We start from the raw sequence: 15,369 nt of genomic DNA, 5'->3' as shown, positions 1-15,369 counted from the left end.
ATCCATCCGTCCATCCATTTTCTTCCGCTTATCCAGGGTCGGGTTGCGGGGGCAGCAGCTTTAGGAGGGACTCCCAGACTTCCCTCTCCCCAGCCACTTCATCCAGCTAATCCCGGGGGATCCCAAGGCATTCCCAGGCCAGCTGAGAGACATAGTCTCTCCAGCACGTCCTGGGTCGTCCCCGGGGTCTCCTACCTGTGGGACATGCCCGGAACACCACCCCCGGGAGGTGTCCAGGAGGCATCCTAATGAGATGCCCGAGCCACCTCATCTGGCTCCTCTCAGCGTGGAGGAGTAGCGACACTACTCCGAGTCTCTCACGGATTTCCGAGCTTCTCAACCTATCTCTAAGGGAGAGCCCGGACATCCTGCGGAGAAAACTCATTTCGGCCGCTTGTATCCGGGATTTCGTTCTTTCGGTCACGACCCATAGCTTGTGACCATAGGTGAGGGTAGGAGCGTAGATCGACCGGTAAATTGACTGGACTGGTTGCGCGTACTCCCATGCCCCCTCGAGGATCCTGCCGAGGGTGTAGAGCTGGTTCACTGTTCCACGGCCAGGACGAAAGCCACACTGCTCCCCCTGAATCTAAAGTTCGACCTCCCGACGTACCCTCCTCTCCAGCACCTCTGAATAGACCTTACCAGGGATGCTGAGGAGTGTGATTCCCCTGTAATTGGAACACACCCTCCGGTCCCCCTTCTTAAAGAAGGGACCCACCACCCCAGTCTGCCAATCCAGAGTCACCGTCCCCGATGTCCACGCAATGCTCTAGAGACGTGTCAGCCATGACAGCCCCACAACATCCAGGGCCTTTAAAAACTCTGGGCGGATCTCATCCACCCCTGGGGCCTTGCCCCCGAGGAGATTTTAACGACCTCAGTGACTTCGACCCCAGAGATTGGAGAGTGCGCCTCAGAGTCTCCAGGCCCTGCTTCTCCAATGGAAGAAGGCATGTCGGTGGAATTGAGGTCTTCGAAGTATTCTCCCCACCGACTCACAACGTCCCGAGTCGAGGTCAGCAGCACGCCATCTCCACTGTAAACAGTGTTGACGGTGTGCTGCTTCCCCCTCCTGAGATGCCGGATGGTGGACCAGAATTTCCTCAAAGCCGTCCGGAAGTCATTTTTGCCTCAGCAACCGCGGAAGCCGCGTTCAGCATGGCCATCTGGTACCTGTCAGCTGCCTCCGGAGTCCCACAGGCCAAAACGGCCCGATAGGACTCCTTCTTCAGCTTGACGGGTTCGGGGATTGCCGCCACGACAGGCACCACCGACCTTACGGCCACAGCTCCTGTCGGCCACCTCAACAATGGCGGGGCGGAACATGTTCCACTCGGACGCAATGTCCCCCGCCTCCCCCGGGACGTGGGAAAAGCTCTGCCGGAGGTGGGAGTTGAAGCTCTTCCTGACGGGGTATTCTGCCAGACGTTCCCAGCAGACCCTCACAGAGCGTTTGGGTTTGCCAGGTCGTACCGGCATTTTCCCCCACCATCGGAGCCAACCCACCACCAGGTGGTGATCAGTTGACAGCTCTGCTCCTCTGTTCGCCCGAGTGTCCAAAACATGCGGCCGCTAATCCGATGACACGACTACAAAGTTGATCATCGAACTGCGGCTGAGGGTGTCCTGGTGCCAAGTGCACACATGCACCTTACCAGCTTTTACACCCTTTTGTTTGAACATGATGTTCATTATAGAAAATCCGTGTCGATCACAGAAGTCCAATAATAGAACACCGCTCGGGTTCAGATCAAGGGGGCCGTTTCTCCCAATCACACCCTTCCAGGTCTCACTGTCACTACCCACGTGAGCATTGAAGTCACCCAGTAGAACGATGGAGTCCCCAGAAAGTGTGCTCTCCAGCACTTCCTCCATAAAGGGTGGGTACTCTGAGCTGCTGTTTGGTGCATAGACACAAACAACAGTCAGGACCCGTCCCCCCACCCGAAGGCTACTCTCTCGTTCACCGGGGTGAACCCCAATATGCAGGCGCCCAGCTGGGGCGCTATAAGTATACCCATACCTGCTCGACGCCTCTCACTGTGGGCAACTCCAGAGTGGAAGAGAGTCCAGCCCCTCTGGAGAGGTCTAGCGCGGAGGGCGCGTGATGCCATAGGCCAGCAGGGCGAGAGCGGAGACGTGACACAGCCGCGCACGAAGGAAAAATGCACCGCCGTGCAGAAACAGTCGGGACAACGGCAGTGAGCGTAACCGCCCACGTAGAAAAAAGGCACTTCCGTCCAGGATTTGGAACAGCGCTAAGCGCAGGGCGTGCCTCTGAGCAATGTGCTTCCTTTTTTCCTTTAAACTTTCTCCAAATAAAGAGCCCATGTTGCATGTGGTTGTCCTGCCTCTTTTGTGACGATGCGCAAATCACAGATGCTGCTGATTCTGCTGACACAAACGCAGTGAAGGAGTGGATAGTAACAGGAGATTGAGATAAAGCCTGGTTAAAATCCGCAATGCACCGAGGCCGCGATAGGTGAACCGCGAAGTAGTGAGGGGTTACTATATACCAGAGCAATAGAGGCCCAAATCTACCACACCAGACAAGACCCCAGGTGTAGATTGTGCAAAGAAGGTCCTGAGACAATCCAGCACATAACTGCAGGGTGTAAGATTCTGGCAGGTAAAGCATACATGGAGCGCCATAACCAAGTAGCTGGAATAGTGTACAGGAACATCTGTGCAGAGTATGGACTGGAAGTCCCAAGATCCAAGTGGGAAACACCTCCAAAGGTGGTAGAGAATGACCAAGCCAAGATCCTCTGGGACTTCCAGATCCAGACAGACAGAATGGTAATGGCGAACCAACCGGACATTGTGGTGGTGGACAAAGAGCAGAGGAAAGCCGTTGTGGTTGACATAGCCATCCCAAATGATGGTAACATTAGGAAAAAGGAACATGAGAAACTTGAGAAATATCAAGGGCTCAGAGAAGAGCTGGAGAAGACTTGGAGAGTTAAGACTTCAGTGGTACCTGTGGTCATTGGAGCACTAGGGGCAGTAACCCCCAAACTGGAGGAGTGGCTGAAACAGATCCCAGGAAAAACATCTGACATCTCAGTCCAGAAAAGTGCAGTACTAGGAACAGCAAAGATACTGCGTAGAACCCTCAAGCTCCCAGGCCTCTGGTAGAGGACCCGAGCTTGAAGGGAAAAAGAGACCACCCACGGGGGGTGAGGAAAAGTTTTTTTTTTTTTTACTGTATTACTGTATATAATGTATTTGCCCGGTAGGCATACTGCAGGGGGTCGAGCAGGGGGCCCGTGATGGTCTTCAGGTGGCTCAACACTAGCCTCTCAAAGGATATCATGACCACAGATGTCAGGACGATGGGTCTGTAATCATTCAATCCTGTGATGGCGGGTTTCTTGGCTACCAGTACGATGGTGGAGCTTTTGAAGCACGAGGGCACCTCACATAGCTCCAGGAAACGGTTGAAGCTCAGTGCAAAGGTGGGTGCCAGCTGTTCAGCACAGACTTTCAGGCAGAAGGGGGACACACCGTCTGGGCCTGGTGCCTTCCTGACCTTCTGTCTCCGGAACATCTGACACACCTCCTCCTGAAGTGCTGATCTGAAGTGCGGGCGCGGGTTCTGAAAGAGAGAGACTAGGTGTTAATTGTGATGGTGATATGAACAGGGGGGTTGTGGGGGGAGGTGTGGATGTTGATTGTGATGCAGGAGGTCCTGTTGTGTGGTTGGACCGTTCAAACCTGCAGTAAAACCTGTTTAGCTGGTTTGCAAGCCTTAGATTCTCCACAGGACGGGGGGTTTCTGCCTGTAGGTTGGGATCAGATGAACTAGACAGTGGTCCGAGAGTCCTAAAGATGCACGGGGCACAGAGCAATATGCGTCCTTTATTACTGAGTAGCAGTTGTCCAGTGTCTGTGTGCCTCTGGCGGGACACGTGATGTGCTGTCTGTAGTTTGGGAGTTCGTGTGTGAGGTTTGCTCTGTTAAAATCCCCCAAAACAATAATTAGAGAGTTTGGGAGTTTTTTCTCTATCTCTGTTATCTGGTCAGCCAGCAGCTGAGTAGCTTCGATCACACGTGCGTGGTAGAATGTAAACAGCCGCCATTACAATCGAGGAGAACTCCTGTGGTGAAATAAACAGCCGGTAGTTTATGAAAAGTGCCTCTAAGAGAAGGTTCCAAGACTCTTCCAACACATCAGTACACCAACCTTCATAATATAAAGCATAAACCCCCTCCCTTTGTTTTTCCCGTGAGCTCCGTGCTGCGATCCGCACGTAGGAGCCAAAATCCAGGCAGCTGTACGGTGTGGTCGGGGATGTGTTCGTTGAGCCACGTTTCGGTTAAGCACAGGGCGGCAGATCTGCTAACGTCCGGGTTCCTTGGGATGAGAAGCAGCAGTTCGTCCATCTTGTTTGCCAGGGAGCAGACATATTTGCCAGATGAATTGGTGGTAGGGGAGCACGGACGCCTCTCTGCCTCAACTTTACAAGGGCTTCGGCGCGCTTGCCATGTCTCTGGCAGAACTTGCAGAGTGCCGCCGCTCTGGCTAGAATCTCCGTCAAACTGCCTGGGTTCGTGAAAACCGGAGAGAAAGTGTCAGGAGAAGACTGTCCAATGTTTAACAGTTCTTCTCTGCTAAAAGTGATCTGGGGTGGGCAGCAGAAGACGCAAAAAAGACACAAAATAACACAAAGTAGCAAAGAGCGAGTCACCGAGGTGGCCATGGCGCCTGCCACCTGATTCCCGTTTGCCTGATCCGCTGAGTGATATTGGTCACAGATTTTTTTTTTATTTTATTTTGATGTAATTTTTTGAGTTGTTTCTTATTCTCACTTTAACAAATGAACATAAATGAGTGAGATGGGAAAATATAAATTTTTAATTTGGTTGCATAATAATCTTGCACACTAATAGTTGCCCAATAATTGTGCGCAGTGAAATTTTCCCAACAAAGCCAGAATCTCACTTTTACTTTCTTACAGTCAAGTTTAATAATTGTAACTGTAATGCAACTGTAGTTGTTCAAAAACAAAATGAATCCTCAAAAATAGAATTTGCCTAATAATTCTGCACACAGTGTAATATTACATTGAGTGCGACTTCTATTGATATCGGCCAGGTGTCTATTGTGGTATATATATTGATATTGAATTGTAGCCCAATTCTAATTCAGTGTTTTTTTTGTAACTTACAAGCATAGTTTCTATTGAAAGAAAAATAGGCAAGTGTTGAATTTCCAAGATTCTGTGATAATACCAATTCCATTTCAGAGAGATATGTCAACAAAAACATTGGTTGTTTTCTTTTCTCAGGTCAAATAAAGAAGTTTCAGTTACTTTTCAGAAGTCCCTTCACAACCACAGCCCCACATCTTCCAATACATCCATTGGTTCTTTGTCTCGGGCTCAATCTTCTACTCTTTGCAGCTTACCCAGTGACTTCCATGCCCCTTACTCCCCTCACCCATCTGTCTCACATCAACAGCCACATAGTCATGGTGAGACCTTCCGCAGTATGGGGATTCACAATCTACAAGGTCTTGTTTCCCACCAAGTTGGCAAAACTTTCACTCCTATCCTGATCAACCCAACACCCCAAAGATGTCATGGTTTCCCCAACGGCTCCTTACCATTAATTCAAAATAAGCAGGATCAGACTCATCAATATCAACAACAGCATTCTCAAACAATGCCCTCCCCCCAGCCTCAACCTTTTGTCCAAGTCAGACATTTCCCCCATGTGCATTCTTACTCCCACCTGCAGGAGCAGTCCTTTCAAATAATGACACATGCTCAGCAGACGGTGGACATGCTGAATGAGGAGAACAGACTTCTGAGGCAGAAGATAGATGCCTGCCATGATAAAGTCACCAAGCTGCACAAGGTAACATATCAGCGCAAGTGATGGGCAGGTGGAGTTCAATTAATCATTTAGGCTTTCTAGCTTATTGCTTCAGCTAAAGCAAAGGTCAGTAACCTTTTTCTATGCCATTGCTTCAGCTAAAGCAAGGGTCACTAACCTTTTTGAAACTGAGAACTACTTTTCTGTTTTGTGCAAAGGGTTAAACAAATACAAATACACAAGTAACAAATTTGCTCAAGTTAACTTTAATACTGTTATTATTGTACGGCAAAACCGTTCATGATTTCTCAATTAGGAAACATCAATATGCAACAATCTATAAATCTCTGCTGTCGTTTACCATCACTTCAACAGTAGTAGTGTCAAATCTGCTCTCATTGAGATGATTACCGTATTTTCCAGATTATAAATCAAAGTTTTTTTTCATAGTTTGGCCAGGGGTGCGACTTATAATTAGGAGCGACTTATATGTGAAATTATTAACACATTACTTGATCATTAACACATTACTTACTGACGCATGAGGTCACACTAGGCCTGTGGAATAATTAGAACCACCACTGACAATGAGTCTGAATCCATTCACTGACTTCTGGAGTCAGCAGAGTTGTTTATAACACAGAGGACAGAGATTGACACAGAGGACGAAGATTTCGATGGATTTAATGATTTGGAGTGACATGGATAAACTTGTTATTTATGTTATAGTTATTTGATATGTAGTTTATTTAGTGTAGCAACTTGTATATTGTTAGAGTTCAGTAGTTTCCGATTGCCTAGGGAGGCCGTGAATGCAGCAGGTGGGAGGAGACGATTGTTGTTGGCTCGTATATTGAACCCTTGTTTTGTGAAATAAAGAGCCGAGTATGAAACCCACGGCTTTTCTGGTACTTCAGTAACGCTACAATATAGTTATATAGGCCTGTGGAATAATTGGAACCACAACTGACGGTGTGTCTGATGTCAGCACCGCATGTACTTCCGGAGTCAGCAGCTGCATTTTTTTTAAGTGACACAGAAGACGAAGATTTCGATGGATTTAATGATTTTAAGTGAAATTGTTATTTATGTTATAGTTATTTGATATATAGTTTATACATAGTTATATTGGCCAGTGGAATAACTGGAACCACAACTGACGACATGTCCGACGTCAGCGCTGCATGCACTTCCGGGGTCAGCAGCGGCGTTGTTTACACTAAGGACGGAGATTTCGATAAACTTAATGATTTGGAGTGACATGTATGGGTCGATAAAATTGTTATTTTTGTTATACTTATTCGATATATAGTTTATATATACAGTTATACCTCGTTTACCACGGATAATTGATTCCAAGACCACCCGCAATAGGTGAAAATCCATGATGTAGAGAAAATATATTGTTACAATATCCATAAAAGACTTTATGAACATTTATTGTATTTTATTGTATTTTTAAACACGGTATATTGTACTTTTAAATGTTTTTTTTTGTATTTTTAAACACTTTATAAACATTTTAAAGTCAAACTGATTTTCATGAACATTCTTTATTTAAATAAATAGGAAAATAAAGAAAATAAGAGTAAATATATTGTTACAATATCCACATAAGACTTTTATGAACCTTTATTGAAGTCTTATACACTTTATTGTTTTTTTAAACACTTTTTGTATTTTTAAACACTTTTGTAAAAAATTTAAAGTCAAACTGACTTGTAGAAACATTATGATTTATTCAAATAAATAAGGAAATAAATATGAATAAATATACTATTACAATATCCACAAGACTTTTTTGAAGTGTAAACGTGTCTGGCTCCTCTCTTCTTGTCAGGGTTGGAATGGAGCAGGGCGACCAAATGCGGCTTGGAACAGGATAGTTGGAAGGGAGGATGAGGGGAACAAGACCAACAGAACTGGCAAACTAACATAACTTAACGGACAGACCAACAGACTGGCTAACCGAAACAGAACTGAAAAAGACAGGAACCAAGAAACAAGAACGATCCGACCAGGGTGTGACACGCAGACAGGACTTAAATACGCGACAGGTAACGAGAGGCAGGTGACTGTGATTAGTACATAGATTGTGAGTAGACACAGTAAGGGAGGGGCGAGTACACAGACACGGACAGAAATAATGACAACCTACACATAATAAATCAACCGAGGACGAATCGTGACAGTACCCCCCCCCAAAAGGGACGGCGTGCGGGGGGGCCGGGGGGAAGCGCACCAGCCCCAATGACCCCCACTGGTCTGTGCCAAAGTCCAAACCGCGCTCGGCGGCAACTGGGGAAACAGAACCGCAAATGGCGGCGTCTGGGTAAACAAAACTGCAAACGGCGGCATTCGGGGAAACAGAACCGCGCTCGGCGGCAACTGGGGACACACAACCACGCTCAGCGGCAACTGGGGAAACAGAACCGCAATTGGCAGAAACTCGGGGACAGAACCGCAATCGGCGGAAACTCGGGGATAGAACCGCAATCGGCGGAAACTCGGGGACAGAATCGCAATCGGCGGAAACTCGGGGACAGAACCTCAATCAAGATTTAAGATTCAAGAATCAAAGCGTTTATTGTTGTGTACAAAAGGAAAGCACTTTTTCTTTGTACAATGAAATTCTTTCACTGTCCGTTAAAATGCCAGACAAGGTAAGGAAGATTAAAAGATTAAAAAAAAAAGTAAAAACACAAAATACAAAAACCACAATATATATACAATATATACAACTACTAAGGTGAGGCATGTGCAATATAGGTGAGTGCAAAAATGGCATTGTGTAACAGTTGTGAGAGTTACCATAATTTCCGGTGTATAAGCCGCACAGGTGTATAAGCCGCACCAGCTAAAATTCGGGGATATTTTAGTTTTTTTCTTACATAAGCCGCACCGGACTATAAGCCGCACGTGCACACGGGTTTTTTCCAAAGAAAGACAGTACACAGAAAGCCTTTTTGAAGTTTGAATAACATGCTTTAACATGTCTTTCTAAACATTGCCTGTGACGCAGCAGTAGTACCGCAGCAACACGGAAGTGTGCACGCGAGTTATTAACAAAGAAATACTGGACACAGAAAGCTTTTTTAAAGTTTTAATAACATACCTTAACATTTCTTTCCAAACACTGCCTGTGACGCGGCAGTAATACCGCAGCAACACGGAAGTAACACAGCACTAATAGGGTTTGATTAAATAAAACATACCGGTAAAAGTCACTGAGACGCGGCGGTAACACAGCAGCAACACGGTAGCACAGCACGAACAGGGCTGGTTAAAGTAAAAGTGCACTGAAACCATCAAAGTCTTCCTCTTCAATTTCCGATTGGAATAGCGTTAGATATCCTTTGCCACACACGTTCTCAGTATCTCTTTCGTCGTCGTTTTTATCCATTTCTTTCAAGCATTTTCCATGATGAGGGTCTGTTCATGCTAATCTTATTTATGCACGAAACGCTAAATTACATTAAACTAGCGAGCGACACGTATAGCTCCAGAGTAGACGGGACCACGAAATAAAGAAAAGGGTGCCGCAACACAATCTCATCAACATCGACTGCCTTTAGCTTAAAAGCGGCATCATATGCATTTCTTTTGTTCCCCATCATGACGGTTTGTGTATAAAAGCTTCCTTTCAGTCATGTCCATCTTGATCGCGTTCTGCGTGATGCGCGAAATGTTGTAAACACAAACTAGCACGTCATCTTGGGCGCATTATCTCTTCTTCGCCTGTCTCGCTCTTGCTTCCTGCTAGAGCGCCCCCTGGTGGCCGGAGGCTGTAAAAATCCATAAGTACGCCATTTAAGCCTCAGGGTTCAAAGTAACTTTCTGAATAAAATGCATTAAAAGTTCACATTCATTACAACTTGTTTTTGGTGTCCAAAATGTCAGAAGAATTGAATTTAAATGCTGATTGATTGGGTTTTAATACAATGCAGATGGTCCAAACAGCGCCACTGCTTTGTGTAATCACATGGCAGAGTAAGAGAAAGGGTTTAGAGCACAGGTGTTAAACTCAAGGCCCAGGGGCCAGATACGGCCCGCCACATCATTCTATGTGGCCCGCGAAGACAAATTGTGCATCAAATTCGAGTGTCATTACTAGAATTGCAAATTGTCTTCACTTTTAATAATATCTTTTTTTTTAAATATTTGACCAGTTTTTACTCGTCTGATTTGAAAACGAGTTATTTGTCAGTTTGTTTTGTAGCTTTTACTGTATATAATAGTGTTAAGAGTAAAAGTGATCAAGTCATCACAAAAATCACGAAAAAAATCATATAAGCCGCACCTGACTATAAGCCGCAGGGTTCAAAATTTTGGAAAAAAGTCGAGGCTTATACACCGGAAATTACGGTATAGTAAATGTACTGTTGAAGAGGGGAAAATGCAGTGCAAAACAAAGTAAGTGTAAACAATGTACAGTATAAAGTGCAGATCAGTGACTGAGGTAGTGATCTGGTCAGCTGTTTAAGAGTCTAATGACTTCTGTACCTCCGGCCTGAGGGGAGAAGTGTGAACAGTCCATGTTGGGGGTGGGTGGGGTCTTTAAGGATGGACACCGCTCTCCTGTGGACCCTACGGTGGTGGATACTCTGCAGGGAGGGCAGCGGAGTCCGGGTGATTTTTCTCTGCCCTTCCTCACGACTCTCTGCAGTCTCTTGCGGTCCGCAGCGGTACAGTTGCCGTACCACACGGAGATGCAGCTGGTCATGATGCTCTGGATGCAGCAGCTGTAGAAGTTGCTGAGGATCTTGGGGGACATTCCAAACTTCCTCAGCCTCCTCAGGAAATACAGCCGCTGCTGAGCCTTTATGACCAGCTGTGTGGTGTTGATTGTCCAGGTGAGGGCGTCACTGAGATGGACACCGAAGTATTTGAAGCTGCTCTCCCTCTCAACTTCAAGCTGTCAGATGAAAAGTGGTTGGTGAGGTCCTCTTACTCATGTCCACTATCATCTCCTTCGTCTTGTCCATGTTGAGGGTGAGATTGTTTTCTTCACACCAGGACACTAGGCTGTCCACCTTCCTCCTGTAGCCCACCTCATCTCCGCCAGTGATGCGTTCAATCACTGCAGTGTTGTCTGCAAACGTCAGGATAATGTTGTCTTTATGGGAGGCAACGCAGTCATGGGTGAACAGGGTGTAGAGGATGGGGCTGAGCACGCATCCCTGTGGGGTACCAATGTTGGTGATGATGCTGGCTGAAGTCCTGTTTCCAATCCTGACAGACTGAGGCCTGCCAGTCAGGAAATCCAGGAGCCAGTCACAGAGGTTGGGGTGAAGACTGAGTGTAGACAGTTTATGGATGAGTTTGTAGGGGACGACCATGTTGAAAGCAGAACTGTAATCAACAAAGAGCATCCTGACATACGCATCCTTATTTTCAAGGTGGGAGTGGCAGTAATGAAGAGCAGCACCGATGGCATCTGAGGTGGACCTTTTGGGCCGGTAGGCATACTGCGGGGAGTCCGGTATGCTGCTCTGGATGTGGGCCAGCACCGTTCTCTCAAAGCACTTCATGATGACTGGGGTGAGTGCTACTGGCCCGTAGTCATTCAGGCAGGTGGGCGGGCTCTTTCTGGGGAGGGGGACGATGGTTGTGGGGGTCGGGTGGTCCGTGTGTGTGTGTTCCTCTCTGTGCTGGGGTTGAAGCGAGTGTAGAAGTTGTTGAGGTCATCTGGTAAGCTGTCTGTGTGGCCGATGGTGCTGGTGGAGGTCGTTTAGTCTGTGATGTGCTGGAGGCCCTGCCACATCCGCCCGGGGTCAGCCATTCAGCTTATCTCTGTACTGCTTCTTAGCAGCTGTGATGGCCTTTCTCAGTCCGTACTTCGCAGTTTTGTACTCTGCCTCATCGCTTGATCGAATGCGAGGGAACGAGCACGCAACATGTGAGGTACCTGGCTGTTTATCCAGGGCTTCTGGTTGGGGAACTTCCTCACCTGAAGAGTGGGCACGATGTTATCAACACATGTGTTGATGTACCTGGTCACAAAGTTAGCATAGTCCTGGATGCTGTCTGAGGAGTCCTCCATTGTGGCTGCAGCTTTAAATACATCCCAGTCTGTTTGGGCAAAGCAGTCCTGCAGGATGCATTCAGCCTCTGGTGTCCATAGTTTGATTTGTTTGCTGGTGGGGTTTGTTTGCTTTAGTTTCTGTCGGTATGCTGGGTACAGAAACAGTTAGATGTGGTCAGATTGTCCAAAGTGGGGTCTTTGTGCTGCCCTGTATGCACCGCGTATGTTGCTGTACACGTGATCCAGGGTGTTCTTCTCACGGGTGGGGATGTTGATGTGCTGGTGATATTTGGGGAATACGGTCCGTAGGTTGCACTGACTGAAGTCTCCAGCAGCGATAAAAACGGCATCAGGATGAGCAGTCTCTAGCGCGCTGATGACGTCATACAGTTTGCCGAGCGCTGCTGTGGAGTTGGCTCGCGAGGGATGTAGACAGCGGCTAAAAACACAGCGGTAAATTCCCTCGGTAGATAATAGGGACGGCATTGCAGCATTAACAACTCCACATCTGGTGAGCAGTGTCTATAAACAGTCCGTATATTTCCACACCACGAGTTGTTTACAAATACGCACACACACCCTCCTTTTGTCTTACCGGAGGCTGCAGTCTGGTCCCCTCTGCGCAGGTAGTACGTCTGTAGTTGGATGGCGCACGCTAGAATTTTGTCAGAAAGCCATGTTTCAGTGAAAATCAGAGGGCAACATTCTCTTAATTCCCGCTGTGATGTGATCCGTGCACTCAGTTCGTCCAGTTTGTTGTCGAGAGACCGTACGTTGGCGAGCAGAAGGCTGGGTATCGGTGGTCGGCTAGCGCGAGCTTTTAGCCTAGCATGGAGCTCTTGCCTCACTTTCGACGCCGTTTCCGGAGCGCTCTCCGGGGGTTGGCCGGCTCACTCAAGGTCGGTGTGTCCGGGCCATCCTGGGGCTCGTGGTGGTCTTTGTTGGAGCAAACAATGAGTTGCAGCTCCGGTGAAATAAATCCCGTGAATTCCAGGTTATTTTGTCGGTTGACTATATCGAGCAAATCCTGCTTGCTGTATATTGTGCACCGCAGAAAAAACAAATAACACATATAAAAGAAGTTAAAGTCCCAATGATCGTCTCACACACACATCTGGGTGTGGTGAAATTTGTCCTCTGCATTTGTGTGATTTTGATCCGTCCCCTGGGGGAGAGGGGAGCAGTGAGCAGCAGCGGTGCCGCGCTCGGGAATCATTTGGTGAAGAAAAAGCCGGCATTCTAGAGCAGAGCAAGCAAACACGTCTGCCACGAGGGGCGCCATGTTACAATTGGTGGAAACTCGGGGACAGAACCGCATTCGGCGGCATACGGGGAGTCAGAGCCGCAATCGGCGGCATTTGAAAGTCAGAACCGCAATCGGCAGCATTCGGGGAGTCTGGACCGCAATCGGCGGTATTCGGAAGGCTTTTTTAAAGGAGAGGATGGATGGATGGATGGATGGATGGATGGATGGATGGATGGATGGATGGATGGATGGATGGATGGATGGATGGATGGAATTCAGGAGCCAGCAGTTAGTAGATACAGAACACACGGATAGATAAACAGATGCACAATATAGCTTAATAAGAATAATGGAACGTTTTTCGCCATGGCCGCTGCTTGTCAGGACGTATATTACGTATGAGGCCTTTCCCCCCAGTGGAGGTGGATTGTTTTTTCTTGAGACACGTCCGCATGCTCACGCATGTATTTTTTTGCATTAATTCAGGGTCACTTACAGTATATTTAGGTCAACCTTCCGTGATCATTTGCACTACAACTTTATCATCATTAGGTGTTTTTCCTTCATTCCACCTTTGTCTTCTGGCAGTTGGAAACCGAGATTCAGCTGATTTCTGAAGCCTATGAAACCCTGGTTAATTCCTCTGCCAAGAGAGAGGCTCTGGAGAAAACAATGAGGAACAAGCTAGAATTGGAGGTCCGGCGTCTGCATGACTTTAACAGGGATCTTAGAGGTAAGACAGCAGAAATGTCCAATAGCTGTTGTGACAATTTACAGTGGTGACTTGATAACTCAATAAACTCCACTGACTTCACACTCACAATTCACAATGACTTGGTAATCAACTTTGCCAACCTAAGCACAATTTTTCAAGAAGAGTCTTCAAGCTGTTTGGTATCACTCTCATTTGAAACTTACTGTCAAATAAAATATAAATCCATGTACCGTATTTTTCGGACTAAAAGTCGCTCCGGAATATACGTTGCATTAGCCATAAAATGCACAATAACGTGAAAAAAAACATATATAAGTCGCTCCGGAGTATAAGTCGCATTTTGGGGGAAATTTATTCGACAAAATCCAACACCAAGAACAGACATGAACGAGCAACAACAGGCTAAACGATAGGTATGCTAACTTGACATAAACACAAACGAAGAGCTGACGTAACATTCAGAGTTAATCAAATAACTATTACATAAATAACACGTTTATAAAACCATCTGTGTCACTCCAATTCATTAAATCTATCGATCGTCCTTTATGGAAACGATGGCGCGTATGCACAGCGCCGCTGACGTCTAAATATTCTAAATATTCCACAGACCCATATAACGATATATAAAGTATATATCAAATAACTATCATATAAACAACAATATTATCAAACCATCTGCGTCACTCCAAATCATTAAATCCATCGACCCAGTTCCTCGTCCTTTGTCAACAACGCCGCGTGTGCACGGCTGACGTCAGCCTCGTCGTTATTCCACAGATCTAGTATGTAACAATATTGTAGCGTTAACAAAGTATCAGGAAAGACGTGGGTTCTGTAAACGGCTCTTTATTTAAGTCGCATTTTGGGGGAAATTTATTCGACAAAATCCAACACCAAGAACAGACATGAACGATTAACAACAGGCTAAACGATAGGTATGCTAACGTGACCTAAACACAAACGAAGAGCTGAGAACGGGCCTGATGTAACAGTCACAGTTATTCAAATAACTATTACATAAATAACACGTTTATAAAACCATCTGTGTCACTCCAATTCATTAAATCCATCAATTGTCCTTTATGGAAACGATGCCGCGTATGCACAGCACCGCTGACGTCTAAATATTCTAAATATTCCACAGACCCATATAACGATATATAAAGTATATATCAAATAACTATCATATAAACAACAATATTATCAACCCATCTGTCACTCCAAATCATTAAATCCATTGCTCAAATTCCTCGTCCTTTGTCAACAACGCCGCACGTGCGCCCTGACGTCAGCCTCGTCGTTATTCCACAGATCTAGTATATAACTATATTATAGCGTTAACAAAGTACAAGGAAAGACGTGGGTTTGGTAAACGTCTCTTTATTTAACAAAACAAGAGTTCAACGAGCCAACAACTACTGAACTGTAACAATAAAAACATATACAAGTTGCTACATGAAATAAAATATATTAAATAACTATAACATAAATAGTTCACCGCCACAAGGCCCCAAGCACCGGCTTCGACTTCCAGGCGTGTGGCAGCGTGGACTTCCA

General features: G+C 46.3%; 1 protein-coding gene across 18 annotated transcripts in view; it reads left to right on the top strand.

Moving 5' to 3' along the window:
• amot (angiomotin) overlaps positions 1-15,369 on the top strand; it is a 152,005-nt gene that overhangs the window by 52,404 nt on the left and 84,232 nt on the right. For 11 of the 18 annotated variants that reach the window (XR_011088211.1, XR_007486410.1, XR_007486411.2 and 8 more), the window contains exons 3-4: positions 5,295-5,865; positions 13,683-13,827. The exons of 1 other annotated variant lie outside the window; for it this stretch is intronic. Coding sequence is in view for 10 of the 17 variants with exons in the window: in XM_049743172.1 (XP_049599129.1) it covers positions 5,295-5,865; positions 13,683-13,827 (716 nt within the window). In the remaining 7 variants the exon portion in view is untranslated. Of the gene's footprint in view, positions 1-5,294; positions 5,866-13,682; positions 13,828-15,369 lie in introns of those variants that run through there. 6 more of the 18 variants (XR_007486415.1, XR_007486414.1, XM_049743182.2 and 3 more) reach the window with 4 other exon arrangements.

The sequence above is a fragment of the Syngnathus scovelli genome, chromosome 15, assembly GCF_024217435.2.
Source record: "Syngnathus scovelli strain Florida chromosome 15, RoL_Ssco_1.2, whole genome shotgun sequence".
Lineage (NCBI taxonomy): Eukaryota > Metazoa > Chordata > Actinopteri > Syngnathiformes > Syngnathidae > Syngnathus > Syngnathus scovelli.
The sequence above is the reverse complement of the archived record's forward strand: the minus strand, read 5'-3'. Positions and strand labels throughout refer to the sequence as shown.